At 39.2% G+C, this 27,569-nt stretch overlaps 2 protein-coding genes across 2 annotated transcripts in view; both read left to right on the forward strand.

The window, feature by feature from the left end:
- lrfn1 (leucine rich repeat and fibronectin type III domain containing 1) overlaps positions 1–27,569 on the forward strand; it is a 148,561-nt gene that overhangs the window by 24,554 nt on the left and 96,438 nt on the right. The window lies entirely within an intron of this gene.
- LOC129456739 (histone-lysine N-methyltransferase set-1-like) overlaps positions 26,334–27,569 on the forward strand; it is a 1,382-nt gene continuing 146 nt past the window's right edge. Inside the window, exons 1-3 of the mRNA XM_055226099.1 lie at positions 26,334–26,517; positions 26,810–26,972; positions 27,223–27,569. The exon at positions 27,223–27,569 is cut by the window's right edge and continues 146 nt beyond it. Of these exons, the coding sequence (XP_055082074.1) occupies positions 26,400–26,517; positions 26,810–26,972; positions 27,223–27,460 (519 nt within the window). The 5' untranslated portion in view covers positions 26,334–26,399 and the 3' untranslated portion in view covers positions 27,461–27,569. The remainder of the gene's footprint in view (positions 26,518–26,809; positions 26,973–27,222) is intronic.

A 27,569-nucleotide genomic window follows, 5' to 3' on the forward strand; every position in this document is an offset into this window, starting at 1 on the left:
CTGTCTCGATAATTACTATATTGACTGATTGTTCAATAGATGAAAGCTGGACTAATATATTTTGGGCATTAATATTTATCGTGGGTACTTTTTCTTGGCAAATGTGGGGAGATTTTGTTGTTTTAATATAGTTTTTTTAATAGTTTTAGTAGTTTAGTGTAGAGCGTTGAATAAGTTACTCTTTTGTTGCTGTTTATTTGTTGCAGCTCAGGCCGTTTAATGATACTGTCTATTTAAAAAGGGCTCACTTTGTTTTAATCTTAATCAGTGGCATAAAGCAGTTTCAAAATGATCGTTTAGCGTAATATTTCTCTGTAGATATATATTGTGCTCCAAAATGTGTTATGCGACAGGTCTAGTGTTCGTGTCTAATCATGTGCACAGTTATATCCATAGACTGGACATAGCTAAACTGCTAGCCACCACGTTTCAAATAGGATGTGATCATGGGCTGTGCTTCCGGCTCCATCGACCTTGGCTCCAATTCACTTTATATTATAAAACTGTTGCCCCTCTCTCTGTAACTGCTGCTGTCAGACTCGACACTGTTCATATTAACCTGCTCTACATGATCCTGGTGTTTTTACTTCATTATTGTGTCCATAAATCAAGATATGAACATTAATAAGAGACAAATCACCTGCCTTCTTTCCCCAAGGTTGCTCCTGCTAGCGTTAGCAGCATGTTTGATTGACAGTGTTGCTAAGCACCTGCCCCTTGCTAAACCTGCCACAGCTTAACTACAGATTGGCTCTTTGGGTCCAAAGATTTGACTGGACTGACGTCACACTCACTTAGTTCACTTCTTTATACTGTCTATATTTCAGTTATTTGTGATTTTTACTGACCATATAAAGTGCCCAATCTCCATCTCTATCCGGGGCCGGGTCGCGGAGGCAGCAGTTTCAGCAGGAAGGCCCAGACTTCCCTCTCCACACACACTTCTTCCAACTCTTCCGTGAGGATTCCGAAGCGTTCCCAGGTCAGCCGAGAGACATAGCCCATCCAGCATGTCCTGGGTCTTTCCCGAGGCCTCCTTCCGGTGGGATGTGCCTGGAACACCTCTCCATTGAGGCATTCAGGAGGCATCCGGAATAGATGCCCGAGCCAACTCAGCTGGCTCCTCTCGACGTGTAGGAGCACTAGCTCTACTCCGAGCTCCTCCCGTGTGACCTCACCCTAAGGTCGCGCCCAGCCACCCTGCGGAGGAAACTCATTGCGAACGCCTGTATCCGCGATCTTGTCTTTCAGTCTTTACCCAAAGCTCACGACTATAGGTGAGGGTAGGAACGCAGACTTTCGACTCAACTCCTTCTTTACCACAACAGCAACCGCTTCACTGCAGACACTGCTCCAATCCAGCTGTCAGTCTCACACTCCATCCTTCCATCGCTTGTGAACAACACCCTGAGATACTTGAACACCTCCACTTGAGGCAAGGACTCTCCACCCACTGGGAGAGGGCAAGCCACCTTTTTCCGGTCGAGAGTGCCCAATCTTTTCTGCTATAGCATAAACTCTACCAATTCAAAGGGATTAGGAGGAGTCTGTATGCATGCAGGACAGCGTGACTCTTGTCTCCATTAATGCAAACCACCGGTGGTCTACTGCATTTATAACACCTTTCGCTAGTGCTTGTAAATGTCCTCTTTGTAATTCTGCCATTTCATTTCCCTGTACTGATTTCCCTTGCGGTCTTCATTTAAAATTGAAACTATGCTATGTCTTTCTATTCATTTTTGGGCCAATTTAATGCATCATAAAGTAGGTCTGGCCAATAACACAAAAAATAATAATAGTCACAATTATTTTTCTCCTTGCAGTTTTTATTTGATTATGTTTTGTCTTATTCGGAAAGAAATAAATGACTTTCATAAACATAAACAAGGCAGACTTTTAATCACTGCTAAGTAATACAAAAACAGCCAAATGTATTCCTCCAAAGTCTGAACTCTGCTCCAAACCACATGCTTTTAATCACAGATCTTGATTAAAATGATATTACTTGCATAGCCTTATCATAAAGTAGGTTAATAGCTATCTTCTGTATGAATATTGCTTGCCATAGACCTCTGGCTGTATATAAAAACAGCAGGAGATGTAGCCAAAAGAAGGGTGTCTGGGTCATTTGGTAAGACGCTTTCCCATCCCATTTTCATTTAGCACAGAGTTTAATGAGCAGCTTATGTTTAAACAGGCACTGTGTCCCCATCAGGGCAGAAATTGCGCATTTAGTGTTGCTTTGGCTCGTACAAAATCATATCTGAATTATTATTATGCATGTCACACCTGCTTAACGCGCCGGACACAACTGGTTAAAGTGCGTACGGGGGTTAGAATACACAAGTCCTTACTAAAACGCCATCATTATAATTAAGAAACATTTTGCATAGTCCTCCCAGGATTGATCATTTTGAAATATATATTTTTCCTTCCTGGTTGGACACTGTTGGCTGCAGATGTGGCATAATTAGAGGTAATGCTATAGCTGTTACCTAGCGACCTACTGTAAACAGGGACTGAAGTGCGTATAAATTACACATAATTTGACAACAACAAATAATTAATAACAGCTTTACTTTGATAAATCAGGTTTGAAATGTCAGAAAAATGTGCTCTTTGTTCGTAAATTGTTCTTGAATTTTGTGTTGATGACATATAGAGAGAACTTGCTACTTCTTTTTTATAAACCTTTTTTTTTTTCCAGAAGCTGCCTCTTAACTGACGTAAAACTATAATAAATAGTTACCACAGGTACTATTCCAACAAACCAAGTCATAACTGTAAAAACACGAAGACATGAAATACTTGATTCTCATGGCAGGGCTATTGGGAATGTGATTCAAACCGTAACCACGTGAGCTTGGTTTGTCATGCTTTTCACTCAGCCGTGTGCTCTGAAACCTGCCAGTATGTATGTATTTAAAGGAGGAGTGACGCAGTTGTTTCACAGATTGTCAGAGTGATTCTTTCAGCTTGAACCATGTCTTAATTTGGACCGTGGCCATGTAATCAGATGAGATCAGACGTAAGCGTCGCACACAGGTACAACATTATTTGTATCTGATGACTTTAATATACTTTGACAGCCGTTTTGTCTGGCAAACGTCTTTAATACTCGGATAAATCCCTTATGTTAAACGGTGCCCCTCTTAAAACGCTCCATGCTAATCTCCTGTATTGAGCCTGGTATAATACGGTGAGCGATCCCGAGAATGTCAGTCATTAGCTGAATATTTGGTGCTATAAACATGAATGCATCACACATCAGTAGCTCTGAAGCACTCCCAGAATAGCAGCAGCAGACTGTGGTGATGCAGGGCCATAGCTGTAGGCAGCTCCGATACATGATCACATTTCTCTGATTTCCTGCATCCTCCTGGTGCTGCAAACAGGAGGCAGAAGCAGCGCGGCCAAGCCTTTATCTCTATATCACTGCAATACATCCAGGTTTTCAATGGGGCTGTGAGATTAATCGGAATTTAAATGAAATCACAACTTGAGTGTGTACATTTAGTTAAGGCTGTGATTGAAGTGCCGTCATTTTGTCCAGACACAGCATAATATCCCACGTTATTCCTGCTAACTCTGTAGTTTATATACAAGCATGTTCTGAAATACTTGTGATTCTTGTAATAGTTTGTTTAGTCATAGTCCTATTGCAATCAATTTTTCTGAATGCGTTTAAAATGTGAAATGTGAATAACAGAATCCTGTTATTGAAACAAATCACAAATCTAATCCCAATGCTCTTCAGAAAAATCACAATTAAATAGTTTTCCCAGATCATTTCACTCTAAGATTCAAAATAAGAGCTGTGCCACTGCCTCATCCTGGTCACACTGTATCCATTATTAATCACACGCTTCTCAAGGACAATGTCCGTGAAAATTAGTATGCACAAAGTGTGAAGATCACTTACCAGCAGCGACTTCAAAATTAAGATGGAAAAAAATAATTGTGGCCTTTGCCTTTGTCATTTCACCCGGATCCACTAGAGAGAATGGTTCAGAATTTGATAGTTTAATGAAAAGGGAAATGTTGCATTAAGACGACAGTGAACATTTGGTTTGACTCAGTGAGTGTGGCACTTGAGATATACATAGAACTGACACAATGGTTGATTAACCAAGCAAAATGCCTCAAGAGCTTTTTCAGAGCCATCAGCCATATCCTATAATCGTCAGCAGATGGACTGTTGGCTGTGATGTTTAAGTAAAATGTGTTTAAGTCCTGTGTGGATAGTGTAACTACTGCCTCCAGGCCACAATCCAGTTTAGTTGAATGGTTTCCAGTATTTCAAGATGTTAATAAGAGAGTTTGGCTAGTTGTTTATGCATGATGTATAAAGAGAAGCGTTTATCAGTGAAATAAAAAAAAACATTCTCAAGGTTAAGGTTTGTAAATCAAGTTAAAACAATAATCCCTTTTTGAAATGTGCAATGTTATTAGTTTAGAAGTTACTGTTGCATGTACAAACTAAAGGCCCCTTTCATGTCGTTAACCATTGTTGAAATCCAATGCACTCAGTGTGCACTTTAGCTTGACATTCAGCTAATGAAGCACCACACTGTAATGTATTCATCCCCTACTGTTTCTAAGAACAGGTTGGGTCTTAGATGATACAAAAAGTGGTCCACTGCTCCTTTCATAGCAGCAGGACAAGGGCCATTCAGTAACCGAGAACCATCCAGGGATTTGGCTGGTTTCTACAAGTGACAAGAACAAGTGCTGCTAATGTCTGGAGCATCAGTTTGTGTGTGTGTAGAATTAAAGGATAACTGTTTATGGGGCCTGGAGAGCAGAAGAGGTCCACCGACAGCTGACTCTACAGCCATGAAAACTGCTCCTGGCCCTGCACTGGTCTACAGGCTTTAGATGTGTCTGTCCAGAGGGGAAATCTCACTCCCACTCACACTCTCTCTCTTTGAGGGCTGCACAATCTATCGCAACTGAATCTAAATTGCAGTTTGCGCTGGTATAGTTGTCAAATCGCAAAGGATGTTATCAGCAAGAACAAAATGTACAGTTTTTTATTGCAACAATGTCAAATATGTTCTGAAAATCGTCAGATTCTTGTATTAGTTTCTTTCTCAATTCTGACTGCCCCTGGAGTTGTTTATAAAGTGCGCTGTGAACAGGAAAAACACTTTTTAAACAGGCTATATCACAAATCTAATCACTACCGCAGTACTCAGAAAAATGCGATTAGTTATTTTTTTTCCCAAATCGTGCGGCTTTACTCTCTTTATTGCTCCCCCTCCCGCCTCCCCCTCCCTCTCTCTCTCTGGCAATCACGCGCTTTATGAAGAAAATTAAAGATAATGTCATTTGTGCTGGCTAACAACAGACCGGTACCATCTGTTAGCAGCACTGAGTGTCATAAAGTGCGCTCAGGATAGACAGAACTCCCCGGTCCCAGCTTACTTAGACTAACAGTCAACTTCTCAAAGAGATGCCTTTGAACTTGAGATTCATCATTGATTTTCTTTAGGTTGACTGTAATGGGTTGGGGCTGTAGCCTTACCCCTCCACCCACCTTCCCCTCTCTCCCTCCCTCTCCTCTCCTCTCTCTGCGCTCTCATTAAACCTTGCTGTGAGCGGGCGTGTTCTATCCAGAGGAATCTTTTGCCCCACCCCCCCCACCCATGTGGCGTCTCCGTGCTCTGACACATTTCCCTAGCGTTGTCCTCGGTGACGCTGGCTCACGTCCTTATTGTTTCTCACCTTCATCAGTCTTACCACAAACACAGTGAATGCGTGTGATGTGTCACTAGCACCGGAGTAGGCACCCTACTGCTAAATCGCTCTTCCCTATGGTGAGTTGTACTCTATACGGCCAGTGTCCCTAGAGACCTATAGTATAGTTAGTCTCAAGTGCAAAACTCTTAACCTGGCCACTTAATCAGCCGTGCTAATTGTGTCTGCTGTGAGTCCATATGCTGAGGTACAGGGGCCAGACAGGGAAGGAGCGGCTCTCATTGACGCCAACTCATAACAGCTCTGTGTAATTACGCTGTGTCATATTTGTGTTCAGGTGTTCTGAGAAGTTTAGCTGATATTTCTTTTATTCACATTGTTTCGACAATAGAGTGAGTCACATGTTTTTTTTTTTTTAGTTTGTGTATTTCCATATTTGCAGAGCTCTTGGCTGCTTTTCCGTTTCTTTCATAGGTTGCCATGGGATACCATTCTTGTGCAGTGATTCATTCAAAGCAACAGTTTGTTTTTATGTCTTGTTCAGGCTTGGCGCTGGCACTATATCTATGTTCACATGCATAGATTTATACAAGCCATAAATCGAATCATTATCTCATTTCTGGAGTTGTCTGATTATTTAAATGTAATGTAATAGTTACTTCTGATGTGAGTAATCTGATCTTGCACTGGTGTGAACAAAGAAATATATGCAAAAAGAGGGCAAATGAATAGGGCAAAGGCAAATATGAAAGAGAAAATGTTGAAAATTGAATTCATTGTACTCTGTCTCCCAAACTAATCTAAATCCACTGATAAACTGAAAAAGGTCACCCCGTGTTTTTGACGATGGGATTTCTTTTGTGCATGTAAATAAATTGACACTGTGGTTAGAATTGGATTGTAATTAACTTTGATTAGAAGTATTTGTTCACTCTATTCTGTTTGAGCCTATGCAGCAAATTCTCATTCTTATTCCTTTTAATTATCTGATGGAGTCATACAATTGCTATTAATCATTTCTCAGGGCCCTGCCAATGTAGACGTTATATCAACCCAAATTTAATCTTCTTCTCTGCTTCACTGGAGAATTTTTGACTGAATCAAGTCTTTAAATGCAAATCTGATGTGTGCGTGAGCTGTATGTATGGGGATATGGGGTTTTGACATGTGATTACATCTTCATAACTCTCTAATACACAGGCTAGATTGAAGCGGCTGCCTATGCAAATGTGCAGTGCTGCATCAACAATGAGGAGCAGCGTACTGCAGATGCACAGTAATGTACAGGCTTTATGTTGTTCTCAGCACTTCTTGTTCGCTCGAATGTACCATTCACACAGGCCGCCTCCCCTCGCTGCTGTAAGCCACACTCATGTTTTCATTTTCTCAGTTGACATACCATACAGGCAGATCTCCTCTGGCGTTTGGGTGGCAGCTTGCATTTTTTGGATGGTTTGTGACAAATGATTCAGTGTATAAGTATACCTGTCGCATAGACCCCTCCCCTCTCCTAACCTTAGAGTACTTTTTTAGATGTGAGTGCTCATGCCTCCTGCACTCTGCCTCTTATGAGGCTCACACAAACCACTTTGGAAGACTGCACTTGTCTGCAGCCATACAGCGCTCTCACTTAATACTAGATTTCCAGCATTGTAATATGATGCTAGAAGCAGAGAGCTGCATTGGCTGCTGCTGAGCAGAGCATGCAGATGGATGTTCCAGTTGTTGTTCCAGACCATCTCTGTGAAGACGCAGTGACCGTGTTATGATGTCTTTAGCCTGCTCTGCGGAGGACAAAAATATTCTTACGTCTGTTCCTAAAATGTCTCATTCTCCAGGGCACTGACTTCTTATAATGGCTCTTTGCATTGTTCATTGATCAACTGCAAAAACTGCATTTATTTCAGAGAAAAATAAAAGCGTGAGGCCTATAGTTAGCCATTGTCACTGTGGTTACAAAGCCTTGCTCTACAAAGACATAATACAATAATTAGTATAATTTGACACTGGTGCTTGCTTGGTCATTAGCTTGTTGTTGCCTCTTTTGTCAACACTTCGGGATGCCTGATTGGCTGTTACAAAGGGCTAATAAATGAGGGCACCATTTAGGATTAAAAAGTGTGGAAGGTCACTCTTATGCGGAACAGTGCGCATGTGCTCTGTTCAGACGGAGAATAAAGCCATTAAGAAGGTGGCCAGTCAAAGGTTATGGAGGCCCACTTGAGCACAGTTTAACTCTCCACACTGTCTGAGGGCATTTCTGAGAGCCTCTTCTCTGCCTGCAAGACCAAGAAGAGGAATTTATTGCGAAAAGATCAGTGTCATCAAATATAAATCCAATTTTCCATTATTGATCCAACACAAACATATGGTACAGTTATATATTTGGCATGTGAGCGTTTTACTTGATGGGGAAAAACTCTAATAAACTTACAGCAGATCACAATATGCAGTTTAATTCAGAACTACTAATGGCTATATATATTCACCTACTAGTAATGCATTTCAGGTTTGAAATTGATATTGTGAAAGTCCTCAGATGTGTGTCTTTATGTAGCTTCAAGGTCACACTGTACTATTCCCTGCAATTCCCAAGGTAAAGCAAAAATATTACATTTAAAGATCGATACACTATGTGGCTTAAGTGATTCACCATTGTTTTATTTTATTCTCAGATACTGTAGAGCCTCTCTTTTGTATTGTATGTGTTCTTCTATCTCATACATTCTAGGACAAGTATGACCCAGAGTATAGGGACACAGATGTTCGTAAAGCCTCTGCAACATCTGTATCCCTGTGAATAAATGTGTTTACGAGCCTCGGAACATAATGTACAGTTAAAGGAGGGAACTAGATAACATTATTTTAGCTTTGTTGGTGAAATAGCAGCATTTGTATTAGGATTTCTCATTAGAAAAGCTCTTGTGGTTGCTCGTTTGTCTTGTCTTACTGAGATTTAGTTTGATTCCACTGTATTTATCTGTTGTCCACTAAAGTTTGTGCAGACAGCCAGCCCATTTGTGTAAAAGCAAACTTCATAGATTCAAACTACTGCCGGCGAATCATTGCTTGACTCCTGAGGATAGCCTTGATGTTGAGTTGTATATAACTTGCAATATGAGTGGTATTATTTTTCCATTTTGCTTTTGAACGCAATGAACAGTTACTTGAGAACAGAAAGACGCTGCTCTACATATCAGTCGTAAACCTACACAACAGCAATTTGTAATGTTAATTTTGTACACTGTGGGAAACTGCGGGTCTATTCAAATACATATTAATGACTCATAAGCTTTATCATGTTCACTAAAGTAAAGGCTGGCTGGAGGAAGCTCTCTCCAACTTATTTGGTTCTTATAATGACATCCCAGTGGAAATGGGAGAACAAGGATGGAAGCAATGGCTGGGCATTATAGAGCTTACAGAAATGCCATATACTGTAAGAAGAAGTTCACATTTGGGAACTTTGCTAAATGAGCTTATGAAAAGAATGTACAAAAAATGTCATGAGCGATGGCGCTGGTTACACCTTTGTGCCAAGACGTTTTGTAGATCGCTCTGTATACATTTACCTAACTTGAACATGAACCATCTCTGACAGGGTAGGGTTTGCACGATAGGGACATGTTGCTTATGTTTAAATGAGCATGGTGGTTGCATGTCTGTGGGGGAGGCCTGTAGCTGTGTCAAACCTGTCACCATTTTGTGTTTGCTCCTGAAGCTAAAAGAACAGCCAAGGTCCTCATGGCACTAACATGGTAAACATGGGAAATTATCTGGAGAGAGTGGGGAAGCTGGCATGAACATTTGTGAACTGGAACTGAAAAGAAATGATAAAATGATAACTATTTGGTGAGGAATAGGCGTGATTTCAATGAAATTTTAGCACAAATCAATAGAAGTTACATTAGTATTACAATGTATATAGATAAAGACCAAACTACATAGGGCTTTTTCAGCGTCAGTACTTCAAATGAGTATTGTTTTAGTATTGATTGCATCTGGATATTGCTTTAAATCCACTTACCTGGGATGCAGAATACACATTTCTCCAATACTTTACAAAGAGTCTTAAGAGTCTGGTCACCATTGTATCTCCACAAATTCAGATGGGCGTGATTTATAGGTGGATTAGCCCATCAAGGACATGCATGATCTGTTCGTATGAAAACAAATGTGGCTGCTTATGAGGAAAAAAGAAAGGAAAAAATATCACTGGGGGCTGAAAAACATGACGGATATCTGCAGAATCATGAGCGACTCACAAAAACTCTGTTAATCTGAGGTCAGGGAAATGTGGTAAATGACAGGTGACCAATGAGCTCCTTCATTTCACAAGCATCACTGAAAAGAACTAATCTGATTGCACAAACGTGTTTGATTCTGGCTTGAGATGTGACGGAAGGCGTGGCAACCACACTGATCTCTCTCTGTATAAAACATATTATTATGGATTAGCCAGACATACAATTCACAGAACATCTCCCAGAAGGTTTGAGCACAATAGAACTTGATATATTTCTTGTGGATACTGTCGACTCTGCTTTAACTTCAGCTGGTCTTTCTGTAGCTTTCCATTTTGTTGTCATTGTTCGTTCCCTTTCCCCAAAGTGCTCCAGCCTTGTCACTTGTCTGCAGCTTTCACATCTCTGCACTTTTTTTCCTCTCGCTATCTCCTTGAAAAGTACATCTTTCGTCTTTGTATTGCCAATTTAAATAGTCGCTCTTTTCTTGCCGTTATGGCCCATGTGCATTGCTCACAGATTTTTTTGTCAAGGAAGTGAGCCTATCTTCACCCCCTCCGTGTTTTTTCTGGGTCAAGTGCAAAGTGAAATACAGTAGGACTAGTCGGGATGTACCAGCTCCGGTTTCTATGGTAACTGCAGGGCCGTATTCAGCGCAGTTGTTTGAGAGCGGGTCGGCTCCGAGTGCGAGATGTGTGGAAAGAGTGAGGACTGTTCCCCAGGGGGAGGAGTGGAAAGTGGGGCAGCTTCTCCCTTAACCATCAAACCAAATCTTTTAGCTCCATAAGGGTTTGCGTCATGAATTCTTTACCTTATTATCAAGAAAGCTAGACAGGAGGCACATGTGATCAAAAACACCTGCATTGACAAAACTGAAATTCACTGTATAAGCTGCACAGTGCAAGTAGAGCTAGCACACATAACAGATACTAGATTTTGTTTGTTTGGTTGTTTTTTCTGGATATCTTTTTGAATCTATAGCATGTAGATCATTGATTTATCATGGTTCATTACAAACTTTTACCACAGTATTTGATCTGAACTTGCTTAATTATAGATGCAGGTTCATTCCTCCATTTCCTCTTCAAAACTGCAGAGCTAGTAGACCCAGCCTTCTCGTGGAATTTCTGAACCCTATAACTTTCAGTCTGATTTTTATTTTATAAACACATCTAAGTAGAAGGGATGTGGGCTGGGATAGGGAATAAAGACATTTAGAGACATTTTCTGAGCTCTCAAAGGACAATACAGGACCTCAAACATGCCCGAGTCAATCCAAATACGCTAATTATGAGGTAACACTTATATAACATTGTTTAAAGCTCGTAAAAGTACATTTGACATAATACGCCCCATTTAAGCTTCAATACAGATCTCACACTTGCAAGCACCGACACTTTGAGTTTTATTGGCAAGATTTTCACACATAATTGGGAGTATTGATATTTTGTAGTCTATACTTAAATTGTTCTCAAAATCTGCCACTACCTCAGCTCCAGTAATATATATTTAATCGTCTTCAAGTGTTTCTTTGCTTGAGCGAAGAACAACAGCAGGTGTAATATTGATATAACCAATACGATCACTTGAGTTAAGCTGACATGTGTAGCATAAAAATCTGAACTACGCTGCAGTGACCTCCACCAAGTCACTGACCAGATCTTGCAATGTTATAGTTGAACCTGCCCAGACAAAACGCTTAAAGCTGCACTATGTAACTTTTCTGGAGGAGGATACGCTACCTGCTTATCTCCATGAAGATGTAATTTCTTTGTCTGAGATGATCCAGTATGTCATATCTACAGCATCTTCATAGAAACAACCAGGTGATGAGCCCAGGCTGAGTTACAGGTCAGATCTGTGGAGAGGTGACCCCACTTGCAGAATGTTTTTTAAGGTGTTTTTCAGCAATATAAACTCCTATAAGTGAATAATATAATGCAAGATGTGTTTGATGCCATTTATTAGAATAATCTACAGTACATCTCTAAGTTTCATTTAAGCCACTATACAAATCGTTGTTAGCAGTTTGCGTCATTAAAGCCATAAACATCCAGCTTTATTTTTACCGTGTACTTTCAATCGCATGAGTACAATTACATGATAATGATTTGCCCAGTATTTATAGCTACAAAGTGTCCGGTATAGCCTGCAGAAGTGTTTCAGTGGAGTTTCATATTAATACACTGTTCCATATCTCTTTGCGCACTTTGTACATGATATTCTTAAAGACTTTCTGAAAACGCCATATATACTGTATAATTGGCCACGTTGACGCGATCACCGGCTTAGATCTCTGCCGCTCTGTATTTCAGCGTAGTTCTCCGACAGTTTGAATATCTTCTTTCCCATTATTTAAAAGTGTTCACGATGTTCCAGACTTTTTTCATCCGCGCATCACTGTCATTGTCAACATGCAACTAGAAACCTTCCATTCAATTAACTTATTATTTATGCATGCAATTAGGTCACCTCTTTCAAATATATTTAGTCCTGCATAAATGAATCATGTAATGCGACACTTCCACTGGCTTGACATGTATCTGGCAGCATTTGGTCCTTAATATTGTATAGACCTGCTGTTTGGAAGGGAGTGTTCATTTGTGTCAAACAAGTTCTGCGGTGGCATCCGGGTGACTGTGGCGTGTAAGAGAAGGAGCCGTTTGTCTGGGCTCAAATGAGGACCTGGAGGTATTATGGCCGTGAGGGGGGCCGCTAGCACTGTCAAACACGTCCCCATCTTATACTTTGTTTGCTCCAAGCTAAAAGAAACAACCGTGGTCCACTTGTCTCCTACACGAATATGGGATATCGAGCATTTGATTATATTTGAGAACAGGTCCCTGCCCCCTGATTGTGTGGATGATGTGATATGGTGGTACAGAACAAGAAAAAAAGCTTGAAAATTGCGGTATAAACTTTTATTTCCTTTTCAAACCTAAATTATGAGTATAGGGCACGCAGCATAACAGCAAAAACAAAACTGCACACTCATTGCTTTTCTGTACTAACTCTGAAAAGGGAAAGGCTTCAACAAAATAAAATATAAACTGAGGACTGAATGAGAATGAAATATTGATTACTGAATTGAAATGTCTGCTCAAATATATATATTTTTTGCTGTGTAAATGCTGCATCCACATTCCTTGAATTTGAAAGACACTAAAAATGACAAGTGTGACAACCAGAAGGTCCTGGGTTTGACTCCAGAGCTGTGTGGGGCCTTTCTGTATGGAACATGTTCTCCCCATGTCTTTGGCGCTTTTCTCTGGGTGCTCTATTTCCCTGACCAGCAAAAAGAATGTGGTAGCTTTTAACAGAGAATCAGGACGGGAAGAGACATGGGACAATATTGCCATTTGGTGTTACGATTATCATGACCAAAATAATAGCGATAAAGCTTATATCACGACAATAATTAAAGTTGCTCACAGTTAAAAAATGTTATGGATATTAATAATTCTAATTTTAGTATTGCACATAGGTTCCACATTTAAGCAACTGTTATAGTATTGTCCTTTGTTATCAGTGAAAACAACAATGATCTAGTGGAAAACATGATGGATAAGCAGCTTTTTCTGCACATTCTGGTGACATAATGGTGATTATCTTTGTTTGCGATGATCACAATTATATAAAATGTCGACCTTTTTATCACAATAAAGGGTATTATTGTTTATGGTCCCATTCCTAGACTGGAGTAAGTTCTTTGAAGCGCAAAAAGTGAAATGCAAAACCAAGACTTTAAAAAAATGGAATGTGCTCTGAATAATGTGCAAATGGAGGTGCGAGCAGAAATAAGCCGCAAAAAAATGAATATTTCCACTTCATGTTTTGGGTGTTAATAGAGAGGAACCGTGGAACAGATTTTGCATCTTCAAGCTGTAGTTTAAAAAGAAAAAAACTTTTTCTCACAAAACAACTGTAAGTGCTCAATCAGCTAAACTTTGCTTATGTAGTACACACTGAAAGAAAAAAAAGTTGCTGGATTTGCATTTAGTGCTTCGCCAATTGATTCTGCAGAAAACCGAGATGTTTTGCCGCCCCCAGTGATATTTTTTTCTTTTATTTTTTCCCGATATAGACGGACCACACGTGTCCCTGATTGGCTAATCCACCTGTCAATCTTGCTTATTTCAAAACGGGGAGATTCATCGCTGACCAAACTCACATCTTCGTAAAGTATTGAAGAAGTGTGTATTCTGGATCCCAGGCGAATGGAAAAAAGGGTGCCGCAATAAAATGATGTTTATTTAGGCTTTGAAACTTAAAACTACCCTACAAACATGACTTTTTATGTTGATGAAATGTGATCAAATCAGACTGAATGTGCACAGTTATCTTACATTACCTAATCAAGAACGTTTACCTTGTGTTTTTTATGATTTTATTCAGTCTATACAACTATAAATTGGCCTACATACAACACTAAATGTCCTTTCAAACTAAAATAAGCACATAAAAACCACTCTTTTCCACAGTTCTGTATTGCCGTAAATGAAACAAAGAGAGAGAGCACACAGGTACAGTGACAAATAGTCCATGAACGTTTGAATTTTCCCTCTGAGCTTTGGGGAGGGGAATTCCCGAGGGAGGAGCATCACCAGAAATGAACAAAGTCATGTTTTCTCAGCGTGGTTAAAATATGCAGGTCTAACATCTGCCACAATCAAGCGTCATTTATAAGACTTACAAATGCTGCACAGAGAATCGTATATAAGTCATGTGAATGTTGTAACGTTTGTGTTTGCAGTTTGAGCAACCCCTCTCAGACCATTTCAGTGTGGTAGCTTAGTTGGTAAGACTGAACAAATGTTTGGATAGGAGATAATGGCTGAATAAATACTGGGATAACATAATAATCTGCTGCCTGGTGATTGTGAGGTTAAAGTAGACATTTTTTGTTGGTGGAAAACTTCACTAGTGAGCAAGAACACGCATCACCAACTCTCTAATAGTTAAACAGATTAGTTACTGAACCTTGGACCCTAACTAACCCATGTGAAAGGATATATCATTATATTATTCACTCGGCCTGTACTTTTCCAATGTTCTTTTGCTTTTTTTACTTGTAGGTAAAACTGAAGTATCTGTTTTACTTCACTTCATTACTGTAATGAAGTCCTTAGTGGCTATTACTGAGAAACTTTAATTTCCAGTGGTATAATTTGTCCTTTTGCCCTCTTAATTTACTTTACCCAACTGAAGCAATTCTACAGCGATTACCAGTCAAACGTTTTCAGGCTGTGCGACACAAAAACATGTTTAAAAGGCAGCAGGATGCAGCATTGTCAAGCTTAGGCAGAACAATACAAGCAAGGTTAGCTATTATCCAGCTCGGACAATTACACTCTCTCTGAAGCCGCATTATCGCACGGCTGTAATGAGTGATCTTATCAGAGAGCATTTGTGGAGCAGCAGAGGAAAACTGACCACATTGTGTATTTGGTTGTCGAATGTGAGAGATGTAGGTGATAGCGTTGCATAAAAGGTGCTACGGGTGTTGTATGGTATATATATTGTGCCATAGTCTCCTACAGTGAGCAAACCCCCCACTGCTGCTTACATTAGAGATCTCTATCACAATGCCAATAATCCTACATGCGAGACCAGGCTTAATATACGACTGGACATATCAAAGGCTTATAGATTGTAAAGAAAACCTCACGAATAATGAATGCAAGTTTCAATTTATAGCGGGATTAGCCTTGCTTCCTTGAGATAATACTGCTTCCCTGCAATGTTCCAGTTATCTGTTTTGCATGTATTTATTCAGGTGTTTTTGTCGAAATACATGGCGTCTATCTCCATCTCGACATCTCCAAGACAAGCAGCTCGAAAATGTCAAATAGTGTAGCTTTAAATGTAATTTTAGAAAGATAGGATTCTTGATGTGCCAATAAATATGCAAAAGCCATCAGTTATATTACAAACATGGCATATCAAAACTTTTCTCTGTAATAGCGCCCAACTCTATCTTGTTCTATTTTAGTGTCTCAATAACAATAACAACTGCTTTGTCAAATTTGGTCCCACAAATGTCATCGTATTCCCATGTGTTTGTTGTTCTGTGACTTCATTGTAGCTGGTCATTTCAAAGTGTCTGAAATGTCATTGCTTTGTGAAGATGCGTTCAGTGAATGGGTCGGGGATGACAAATGCACTGCTCCGTCTGTCACAGCGGCGTTTTCATCTGTCAGAGATGTGCGTGCCATCGCAGAGGCCGTAACAAACTGCTTTTCCTTGTGTTTGACTGATGCTCATTCACTCTGCCCAGTGTCTTTCATTATATTAATATATGAATGTGGGGGGACAAGTACTCACTGTCTTCACTGATATAACTCAAGGTGCAAGGAAAAAATGTATACTGTCACTACTAACTTCCACCGCAAAAGCTACAACCACTACTACTTCATATAAATGTGCAGTATTACTTTAAAAGTCCTATATATTACACAAAAGTGAAAAATATGTCACGTTAGAATATTGTTACCTCATCAAAAACATAGCCGAAGTTGTGTATTGTTTCTTTCATACATGTTTGAGTAACGCCGCATTGTTAAGCCGTCTTCATCTCTCAAGCGCAAAACGCTCTGTTCCACCTTGTGATGTCACGAAGCGTTAGTTTTCAAGTTAAGAGTTTCCTTTTCCTTTTTTGTTTTTGTCTTTACCCAAGTGGATGTAATGTCTTGTATTCTGTTTATAATGAGTTAGTTTATAGAGGGATAATCTACTTAGGGGGCTGGAGGAGAGCTGAACCGCTGCAAATATCTGCCCACCTCCATTGGACAGAGCTGTCATTAATCAAAGTGCGATGTGACAGAAGTACGCCTGCTGCTGCGCTCCCCTTAGACCCCTGTTGTACTATATTTATGTCGATCCACAGCTCAGACTCTTCTCCTGTCCGCTCCCATCCCCCTCGTCTCCCTGTCAGTATTTAACGCGGCAGATTGGACGCACGGCTCTCTGAAGAATATGGGAGCTAATTTTCCCATTGGGCTTTTTGTCTCGGTGACAAGGACCAACATGGCACAATGCACTCTTGTTCTTTTCGTTGGACACAAAAGCCTCTGCTGAATAAACCAGGCTCTAATTACAGATAGTAAAGAGACTTTTTTTTCCATTGGTTTGTTCCCATCTGGGGTCGAGCTGGCACGGGAAAAAAAACGAACAAAACTCATCTCATGTCTGGTTTTGAAAAGGCTGATTTGTCAAGAATTGAAAGTAGAGCAAACACAATGCAATTACTTCTGTTTCTAACTATTTACAACCAGCCCACACTGCTTCTAGAAGTTAAAAAATCTATTTGTTTGTTCCATAAACTGAATATTAAGCGTATAACATAGGCTAACCCACTACATGTTAACTAATAAAGACATATACTTTTGCTTAAGGTCCAAACGCAGCATTATAAAAACATTTAGCTGTATTTTAAGGTCCAAAAATTGACCTTAGTCGTATTATGGACTTTTGCCATGTAGTTGCTCAGCCTCCATCTTGTCTCCAAATTATTTTATTTTTTTTTCTATCTTCAGTAAGTCTAGGGAAGTCTGTGAAAAATGAACTTAAATCTGACTGAACCAGAAAGTGCTTTAGAAGTGGGCAGGACTGTTGAGCTCCATTAGTCTGGTACTGTCACATATCCACCTGCTGTCACTACGCCTACAACTACGACTGTTGAGCTTTGGATAGACACAAAAATGAGCTGTGACTATTATTGGCTTAATTACGACAAGAGAAAAGTACAATTTACACTCTCATCTGTAAACTGCTTCTCAGAGGTTTAAGATGTTGTATTCATTTGACCAACTGGCAAACAAAGGTTATATTTGAAAGCTGTACACTCACTATTGTCAGGAACCAAAAGTGCGAAATAGAGACAGAGAGCTTGTGTTATGAGTTTTCGCAGTGTGAAGATTAATTTTCTTTTTTAATAAATAAGCTTATTGTGCCGTTAAGCCGTGGGCACATTTGGGGAGCAGCCCTACCCGATCTGATGTGTTGAAGATAGAGGGATCTCAGTTTGCCACGATGAGACAAAAGACACTGCACGGATAGAAGAAGAAGACACTGGATTGGAACAAATTTGCAGATGGGCGTGATTGACATATGTGTTAGCCAATGATGGACATGCATGGTCCTGGGACACAGAGGAGGTGATGACCAGACTGAGAGACCTTCTGCGCAGTCACCACCTGGATTTAACTAAGTAAACAGGTACGAGCCTCCTGCAGTTGGTCAGGTCTAGGTTCAGCAACAGTCTGTGCACAAAGAATGAGGTCAGCTGACACCTGATTATACTGAATTTTTTCTTCACTGATGGCACGAGCATATTCCAAGATGACAATGCCAGGATTCAAATTGTGAAAGAGTGGTTCAGGAGCATGAGACGTCATTTTCACACATGGATTGTCCACCACAGAGTCCAGACCTTAACCCCATTGAGAATCTTTGGGATGTGCTGGAGAAGGCTTTGTGCAGCGGTCAGACTCTACCATCATCAATGCAAGATCTTGGTGAAAAATTAATGCAACACTGGATGGAAATAAATCTTGTGACACTGCAGAAGCGAAATGGAAACAATGACACAGTGAATGCATGCCGTAATCAAAGCTGTGTGAGTGTGTGACCTTTTTTTTGGCCAGGCAGTGGATAAGGAGAGTCTGGATCTCAGGCAACAGTTCGGACTACAAACAGACAAAGAATTTCTTCAGCAATATATCTGCTTTAACACAAATCTTGAAACGATTCTTAGATGCCTGGAATGTTGTTATGTCATAAAAAGCTCGCGCTATACTCACCACTAAGAAGCGTTAGTCAGAACAGTGCCAAAAACGCGCCCACAGATTTTCCTGCTGTATCACTGTTGCTCTTGTTAGCATGTAGCGCAAACTGGATCTGCAGCTGGGATCCACTCGGAGCTGGTGAGCCTTCTCCTGGATGTGTCCCAGGTGTTGTAGCTCGGCACTGTCAGGCTGCGCTGTAGGCTTTTGATTCGGTGTAGACAGATGCCAGCACTCATCTTTAGAGTTCCCTTCAGAGAGGTGCCGTCAGCGGGTGTGGGGATTCAAAGTGAGGCTCAAAGTAAGTCTCATCGGGGTGTGACAAAATGTCCGATAGAAGCTTTGATCACTGCATGGCTACACATTAAGTCGATTTTTAAGTTTCAGATGGACAAAGGAAAGAAATCTGAGAAATGTATTTGGGTATAATGATATTTGGCCACAAACTGTTACTACTAACTCCGCTCATGTTGAAGCTCATTGTGTTTTGAGAATTTTCCATTTTTCCCCAGTCATTTTTCACATAAACCGTTCGGAAAATTCAAATATGAAGAGTTTAAAGGCATAACAGAGGATATAACGTGGTCGCGGTCAGAACAAAAAAGAAATGTAATACTTAAAATTCTGCTGCAAAAGACGAAATTTAAATCTGTCAACTGGGCAAATCGTTGTAAGAGTGAAGACGTTTCGCTGCTCGTCCAAGCCTCTTCTTCATTTCTGGTCAGATTGCTGGTGGACACTGCTTTATATCTATCTGAAGAGAGGGGCTAACTACACTGAAACTGAAAACAGCTGTTGTCTCCAGTTTCAGCCTTAACGACCCTATTCAATCTATAATGGCTGCCTATTGTTCTCTTTGTTCTTGCTTGTTTTGGGTCTGATGATAGAGTTGTGGATCAAATTCAGCAATGTGTTTCAATAACTTGGTAATTTATCAAGTTTTAAACATAAAACATGATCTTCAGTCACCACGTAGCCAAGTAGCCCCGAGAAAACTTTCAAATTTGGAAAGTCTACTGGAAAAACGAATGTGAAATTTACTTCCAGAACTAAATGGTGGGCGGTCACTCTTGGGCTCTGTACAGCATTGTGATCTTTTGCTCAACATTTGTAAATATGAAAATTACTGCACACAACAGCTGGCTTTTCTGGTGATCAACAAGAAAAACAAGAAGAAATTCAAACGACCGGCCGTACATTTCAGTCAGACGGGGAAAGTAAATGTGTTTATCGCCAATAACGATAAATTTGAGAAATTTCTTCCCTTGTCCTATAAATAAGTATGAATAAAACGATTGTATTATTAAATAGGTAAATGTTTTGACTGGCCGTTTTATATGGCTGAGAACTCCAAGGTGAAGCAATAAAATCTTCGCATACTACTCCCAGTCTTCTCCGAGATGGCCATTCTGCTCAAATTTGGAGGGCATTGTATTAAAAATATGTTTATGGACTGCCAGAACCTCTCCCATTTCAAGGAGAACCTGAGATTTATTAACTCTTGAATGCACTCAAGCTGCACAATCATTTATCAGGCATGAAAAGTTCCTCCCGCTGCCCACAGAGCGGCCTTGCCTAAAGTAAATAAAACTTGTGTATCGTGCACAGGTCATTTCTCAGAGCACAAGCAGGTTGTCCTAAAACACACCAGTATTATTCATGGGTTTAACCGTTATATATTACTGTCACATTATGCTATCATGTTCTATCATCTTATTATTTATTTTAAAGCGCACATATTACTCTATTTTCTTATCTGTTATAATGTTTTGTACTTATCACAAGCGTAGCCAGAGTTGCGTTTTGTTTCATTCACTTATGTTTAGCACACAAACCCTGCATATTTAGGCTTTATTTAGTTCTTCTCTCAAACAGAAAACACTCAGTTCCACCTCGTGATGTCACACGGTAATACAGGAAGTGCCCCACTGTGTTTTGAAACTCCATACACCTTCTTTAGAATCATTTGGATGATTTCAACTCAGGGTTTTGCCAATTTCTACTAAACAAAAGGTAAAAAAAGAGGCTGTTAACTTGAAAACTAATGGGTCGTGACATCACAAGGTGGAACAGAACCTTTTGAGCTTTGGAGATTGTGGACAATATATGAATGTAATATTGTTTACTTTCTTATAATGGTGTAAAACATTCTGTTTTCCATGCAGCAGTGGCCATATATCACCTCACTCAGGGTATTATAGACCACTGATGCAATAACATTGTTCGTCTTCCTGATTCAATCACATTGTTCGATTGTGCTTTAAACTTCTTATCTATAAAATGTTAACTCCCACTGCTCGAGTAATATAAAACATTGGTTCAAGCTCACCTTCTTCAGACTATGAGATTGTTAGACTCTGAGATTGTGAGACTCTGTGAGACTTACTTTTTTAGACTCTTTTAGACCCTGGTACAATCTCACTGTGTACTGCCTTTAACCCGACAATATTGCTGTAACCCACAATAAAGATTTACAGAACGATCCCTGTGCCTCTGTGCCTGTTCTTCATGCAACAGAACAGAAACCGACAAGATGTAGATGGACAAATAATAAAGGGTTACTCAAACATGTAAGAATGAAACAAAACACAACTGTGGGTATGTTTTTGATGACGTAACAACGTTCTAACATGGCTGATAGCTTACAATTTTGCATAATATAGGACCTTTTAAGTTTTTAGGCTCTATTTTTGAGTTGGGTGACGAACTGTTCCCCGAGATAATGTCACTATTGTTTCAAAGGTGTGCAAAGAATGAGTATAGAGAACTGTAAAACAATAAATCTAAATTAATAGCTCATGTCTGATATTGCAAAAATGTTACCTGATTATTACACTAGCGATTCATTTCTTCTGTTTAAGGCAGCTCTATGCTCAAACACACACTGTCACCGCCCACTCGTATTGGCCCACCTCCACCATGCTCTGATTGACTGACAGATGGATTTAACCTCAGAAGAAGCAGATTACTTCATTTACCCCATTTTAGGCAGTATTCAGTGTTCAGCTCCTGAGTGAGTGCGCACAAATCTTGATCAAAATTGAAATTGTGATCTGGCATAAATTTTTGGCATCTCACCCAGCCTTAAATGCACCCTTCTCCTTCGATACACAGATTTGTCAGTATTTTGACTTTCCGACACCAAATTTTGCTTGTCACAAGCCAAGATAAATGAACATAAATATCTGCTCTTAAATTACTGATGAGAATGAGACTTATATGGCAACTTTGTCGGAAAACACCATTTGCCATTGGAGATAACCTTCGGAAACACAATGACATGAGCAAATTGTCAGTCATAAAATGTGACTTATTATTGTGCCATGCCTTGTGAGCGTGGCTAAAGGCGCTGTGGTGTGTGAGTGGAGTAAGGAGGGGGGGTGTGGGGTATATGACAGGGGCTGCAGAATGGTGGTGTGATGTGATCCTAATGTCTGGGAGCTGCTGTCGGCTGCTGTGGAAAGACTGCTTTTATCTGTCTCCAGACCCTGCTCAGGCTATAGTGTCACATCCTCAGTTTGATCAATGCTACTCCTCATCAAACTTGAGTTATCCAAGAATATACGCTCTGCATTCAAGATTTAAGCTTTCAGACTAGGGTGACTAAGGAAGAAGAGTGGGTTTCCAATGCAGCATAATCTATTATAAAGCATATCTATTTAAAAAAAAAAAAAATTCTGTGATACTTTGACTTGCGTTTAAGAAGCGTTTTGGATAAATACGTTCTTGTACATTCTGTAAAATATGACAAATTACTTCCAGAGGTGTAAACCCTAGGGACAAAATCACAAAACCAGTGAGCTTGTTTTTTTCTGGTTTTGGGAATAGACAAAAACATTGGGTTGTCGTAGAAATATCTGAAAAAAATAAGAAATTGGTGAAAAGTTAGATGGTGTAGAACAGGGGTGTCAAACACATTTTCACCGAGGGCCATATTCACAAAATGACTGCCGTCAAAGGGCCAGACGTAAAATCAATGTAACTGCTTTTTAAAATTGTTAATTAACTGTTTCTGTATTTATTACTTGTTCAAGTTACAAATATTACATATGCATTTGCAAAGATGTAAAAATATGGCTGTAACTGTCTGTCTGCTGATAAAATGACATTTTAAGGCCATCATACCTTTTAATTTACCCTGTCGAGGGCCACATAAAATGATGTGGAGCGTCACATTTAGCCCACGGGCCTTGAGTTTGTAGAGTTCTGTAGAGTTCTGTAGAGCATCATGTGTATTCAATTACATATGGTTTATTGCTCAAAAATCTTCTGAAAAACAATGTGGCCTGGTGGCGTATCTGCTTGTTTCCATAGCAGTTTAATGCCGCAATGTGAAACTTTCTCTCTCCTTATTTTGGCTTTAGTTTGTGCTGTTTTTGGCTTTCATTTTCATATATTATTTGTTGACTTTGGAGTGTGTTTACAAAGCTGCAGAGTTCAGCACTTGTGAGTTTGTCTAATGTGTGTTGTGTGTGTTCTTGTTCTCGTCGGCTGCTTGTTGGAGGCTCCGGGCTACGGCTGATGTCTTTGTTAATTAGTCGGACTCCCATGTTCAGGTCAGACAGCTCAGGGCTTTTCAGGCACACTGGCTCGCACGGAACTGTATTTAAGACATTTAACATTTACACCGCTGCATGCTATTCGTGCTTTAATCCATCTATAGTGAGTCGGGCTAAATTTTCCATTGAGCCTTGAAGCTATAATAGAAATATGCTGCTTCTATAATTGGTATCCATCACGTTTTATTAGTACGACTTCCTTTGCACCTAAAGTAGAAAAGAAGTCTGACAATACAACAGTCACGCTTCATGCCTCCTGAGCTTAAACCCTTTTCCAAATATCATAATCACTTCTGCTGCCGAGGCTCCTCACACGTTTATTGGCAGATGATATGGTGAGGACTCAATTGCACCCAGGCAGTAACTGTTTAGGCCCCGAGGTAGAATACAGTCTCTGTGATATGACACTAAAAATGAATTTGTCACTTTTACCATTTTAGAAAACACTTCACTTGTTGTTCAAAAGATACTCAATTGTCTTACTCCAAAAACATGATACCACACTACACTCACATGGGCTGCTATGATTTCAAATTGATATGAAATTAAATTCATATTTAGGATTATTTTATGTCAACTCATCATTAAATTTTCAAATCACAAACCAAAAGCTAAATAGTACTGACCAGATCTATCTCCATAGTTCACAGGCGCTGCATTGTGATGGACCACTGTTACTCACTGATTGTCTGGCCATAATTGTGTTGATATATTATGAATAATCGCTTCTGGCATTGCTGTTAGTATGCTATTGGACTGGGTGATATAGGTCACGATTTTTTTCATCATCTTGATCACGCCTCATTTTCAAATCGATTTTCGTTTTTTAATCATTGCCATTTGAACAAAAGAATTTGTTAAATTTGTTAACATTCTGCTCCAGACCACAAGCTTTTACTGAAAGAGCACTGGCTGTAGACCTCTCGATTAAAAAGATCCAAGCTGATCAGTGATGTGACAAAATGACTGAATGACAGAATTTTGTTAATTGTACAGTCCAGTATTGGAGGTTCTACTTGTGCCTTCTTCAAAACCCATTCAACTGACAATGTTGTGTTTTCTGCTACGTATTTATCAGAAACACTAAAAGTGTAGACTTCCCACTGGAGTTAAACTTAACTGGGGCCACACTGAATACAATCTGATAGTGACAGTACACTTGTTATCTATATGACATTTACAAGCAGCAGTTCTATAGTGACATTTACAGGGAACACTGTTGTGACTGTCTAGCCGTCCTGCACCACTCTTGCCAAATGTGTAAATATGTCAGTGGAAAAAGTCAACTATATGCTCAGTTTGTAAATGTGGGCTTTAACTGACTGATGACATTATGTCAACATATGTCTACGTTGCACGTCATAATGAAAGCATATTTTGTTCTTTAGTGCTAACATTTCAAGCCGACACAAAAAAACACTTCTATTTACCACATTTTACCTGTTTGAATCAGTCATTCTTGACCTTTATCAAGTAATTACATAAGGAACTGCAACTGGAATGTAAATTCAGTAACTATATATATATATATATATATATATATATATATATATATATATATATATATATATATATATATATATATATATATATATATATATATATATATATATATATAAATCTCTTCATCATCCTCCACAGGTGGTCTCATCCCTTTTTCCATGCTTGGGTCCTCTGGGAGCTTGAGCAGTATCTTTGCTCTTCCTAGTACTGCACTTTTCTAGACTGTTTATATGTGTGTGTGTGTGTGTGTGTGTGTGTGTGTGTGTGTGTGTGTGTGTGTGTGTTTGTCTATGTGTATTAGAAGGACATTTGGTCAGGATACTCACCACACTAGAAGGACATTTGGAATTAGCAGGACAGGGTCGGTGTCCTGCTAATTTGGAAAAAATTCTAAAAGCGTAGAAGTGTTTCTATTGGTCCATAGACCCCAAATATAAAAAAAAAAGGAGATGACCTGCTAATACACATAGACCTGTTTTTGTGTATAATCTGTGTATCACCACAGCGCCCCCTATACCCAGCAGGTGGTATAGCAGGACCTCATGAATATTCACACCTGTGTATGATTCTAAGCTTCTGATTGGCTGTCTGCCGGAAGGTCCTGTGTATTCGTACAATGTCCTTTTAATTCAGGTTTCTGTAAATAGGTGTGTGTAGCATAGATTTGCAGGGCTAATTGAGTGCTACATCTGGTCTGTTTCTGGTAGGTGTGGTGAACCAGGTAAGGCACTTATATACAGCTATATTACATTTATTTTGTCCCTTTAGCAACTAGGAAAAACATGCAAATATTATTGAGGTTTGAAGGTGTAAAATAGACAAAAAGCCAGAGAAGCACGTGGCTACTTAGCAAGTAAACAGTTTAGCTCATTTCTCTTGATTCTTGAGACTCAGTGAAAACTTTAGCACAATCTCTGCAATTAGTAATGTTTATAGCTGCTTATGAGCCTCCACAGTGTTCCAGTTTGTGGATGATGTTAGCGCTAGTATTAGCCACATTAGCAGTGAGCTGCAAAAATGTCCACTGATACTGATAACAGTATTGATCCCTAATTAAAATACTGTGCAGGTTTTCTTGCATGGCTTACTGATTAGGGCTGTCACTAACAATTGTTTTAGTGATCAGCGGTTATTTTTTCGATTAGTCAACTAGTCCAATGATTTTTTTTTTTTTTTTTTTTTTTTTTTTTTTTGTATTAAGACTTTTTAAATACATTTTTAACCAAATAAAGGTTGAAATATGGTGACAAAAGCTTATAGTTGTAGAATGTGTGCAAAGTAACAGTTTCTTGTGTTTTGACGTTTTTGTATTTAATAATTTGCTATAAATTAGTTTTACACGTATTTTATAGTGCACTTAACAATTACAATTATCAAATAAAGGACTAGTTGACTATTTTAAAAAATTGTAAACTAATTTTTATAATAAATTAGTCACGATTAGTTGACTAATAGTTACAGCCCTATTATTGATGCATACGATACAATTTCCACCTTTGTTATCTCAATTCTCAATTTCTCATTCATTGCCCTCATTCAAAACCATTAAATCATTTTTGATGCGTCACATCATATAGTCATCATGTGCTAAGTGATTAACTTTGCAGGAGATGGCATCAACAAGGTCACGGAGACCTAAAAGGAACCCTATACAAGAAGCTACCTATTTTTCATCCTTGGGAAAAGACAAGAATGACTTTGACATAAAATACATAAATTCTTTTAAAGGTAAGTTGCCATTGTACTTTTTTTTATCAAAGTTTCTTTTGTAGCAAAACTTAAAACCCCACTGTGTTATTACAAACAAAATGATCAGTGATAATGTGAAAATGATTGAGGTGTTTATTTTGTCTAGATTTCTACAAAAAATACACAACAAATAGTCCCTTGATTAATTCATACAAATAACTTGATAGCTCTGCTATTAGTAATAAGATAAATATCTGTTTGACACAGTTCTACTTTGTAAAATTGTTGTTCCAACGTATTGGCTTAACTGCTAACTCCTGTGTGTCTTTAGGTCGAGGTGTGTTCAGCTGCCGGGACTTTCAAAAAGGAGATTTTCTTATTGAATACAGAGGGGAAGTCATAACAAAAAAGGAACAAGAATGCAGGTCGAAAGTGTATCATAAAGCACTCAAGGTTTTCATGTTTGATTTCCATTTTAATGGAAATCAGTTTTGGTATGTATCTAATTTAAGGTGTCTTCTCTAAATTTGTTTCTATTCCTGTAAATACTAACTCTCTCACTCTTCACTGTTATTAAAAGTAGTTGTAATTGTGGAATGTAGTTATAGAATAGTGTTGAGTTTTTTACTGTTTGATGAATAATTTAAACTGTAGATGCAGATTCTTCAATCATGCTAAAACTACATGTGCCCAATTCTCTGCCTTTACGCAAAATGATTGTTATTGTATTTTTTTGTATTTTAGTGTCGATGCTTCCAGAGAAGATGGTTCTCTAGGGAGACTCGTTAATGATGACCATCTGAATCCAAATAGCAAAATGAAAATAATACGAGTGGACGGAAGGCCCCATTTGTGTTTGTTTGCACTCAAGGACATTAGTCCAGGAGAAGAAATCACGTATAACTATGGTGATTCTGATTGGCCATGGAGAAGCAAGGTATTTGTCCATGCTTGTATTTACACAGATCAGTTGACTGAGTAGCATTCTATACCAATCTGTAACTTAGCACTGCAGGTGTGAGCACTGTGCGGATTTGTTCAGTGTGGTTCTGCAAATAGATTAGTTCTTTAACACCAACAGTCGGAGTATG

This window comes from Periophthalmus magnuspinnatus, chromosome 13 (assembly GCF_009829125.3).
Source record: "Periophthalmus magnuspinnatus isolate fPerMag1 chromosome 13, fPerMag1.2.pri, whole genome shotgun sequence".
Lineage (NCBI taxonomy): Eukaryota > Metazoa > Chordata > Actinopteri > Gobiiformes > Gobiidae > Periophthalmus > Periophthalmus magnuspinnatus.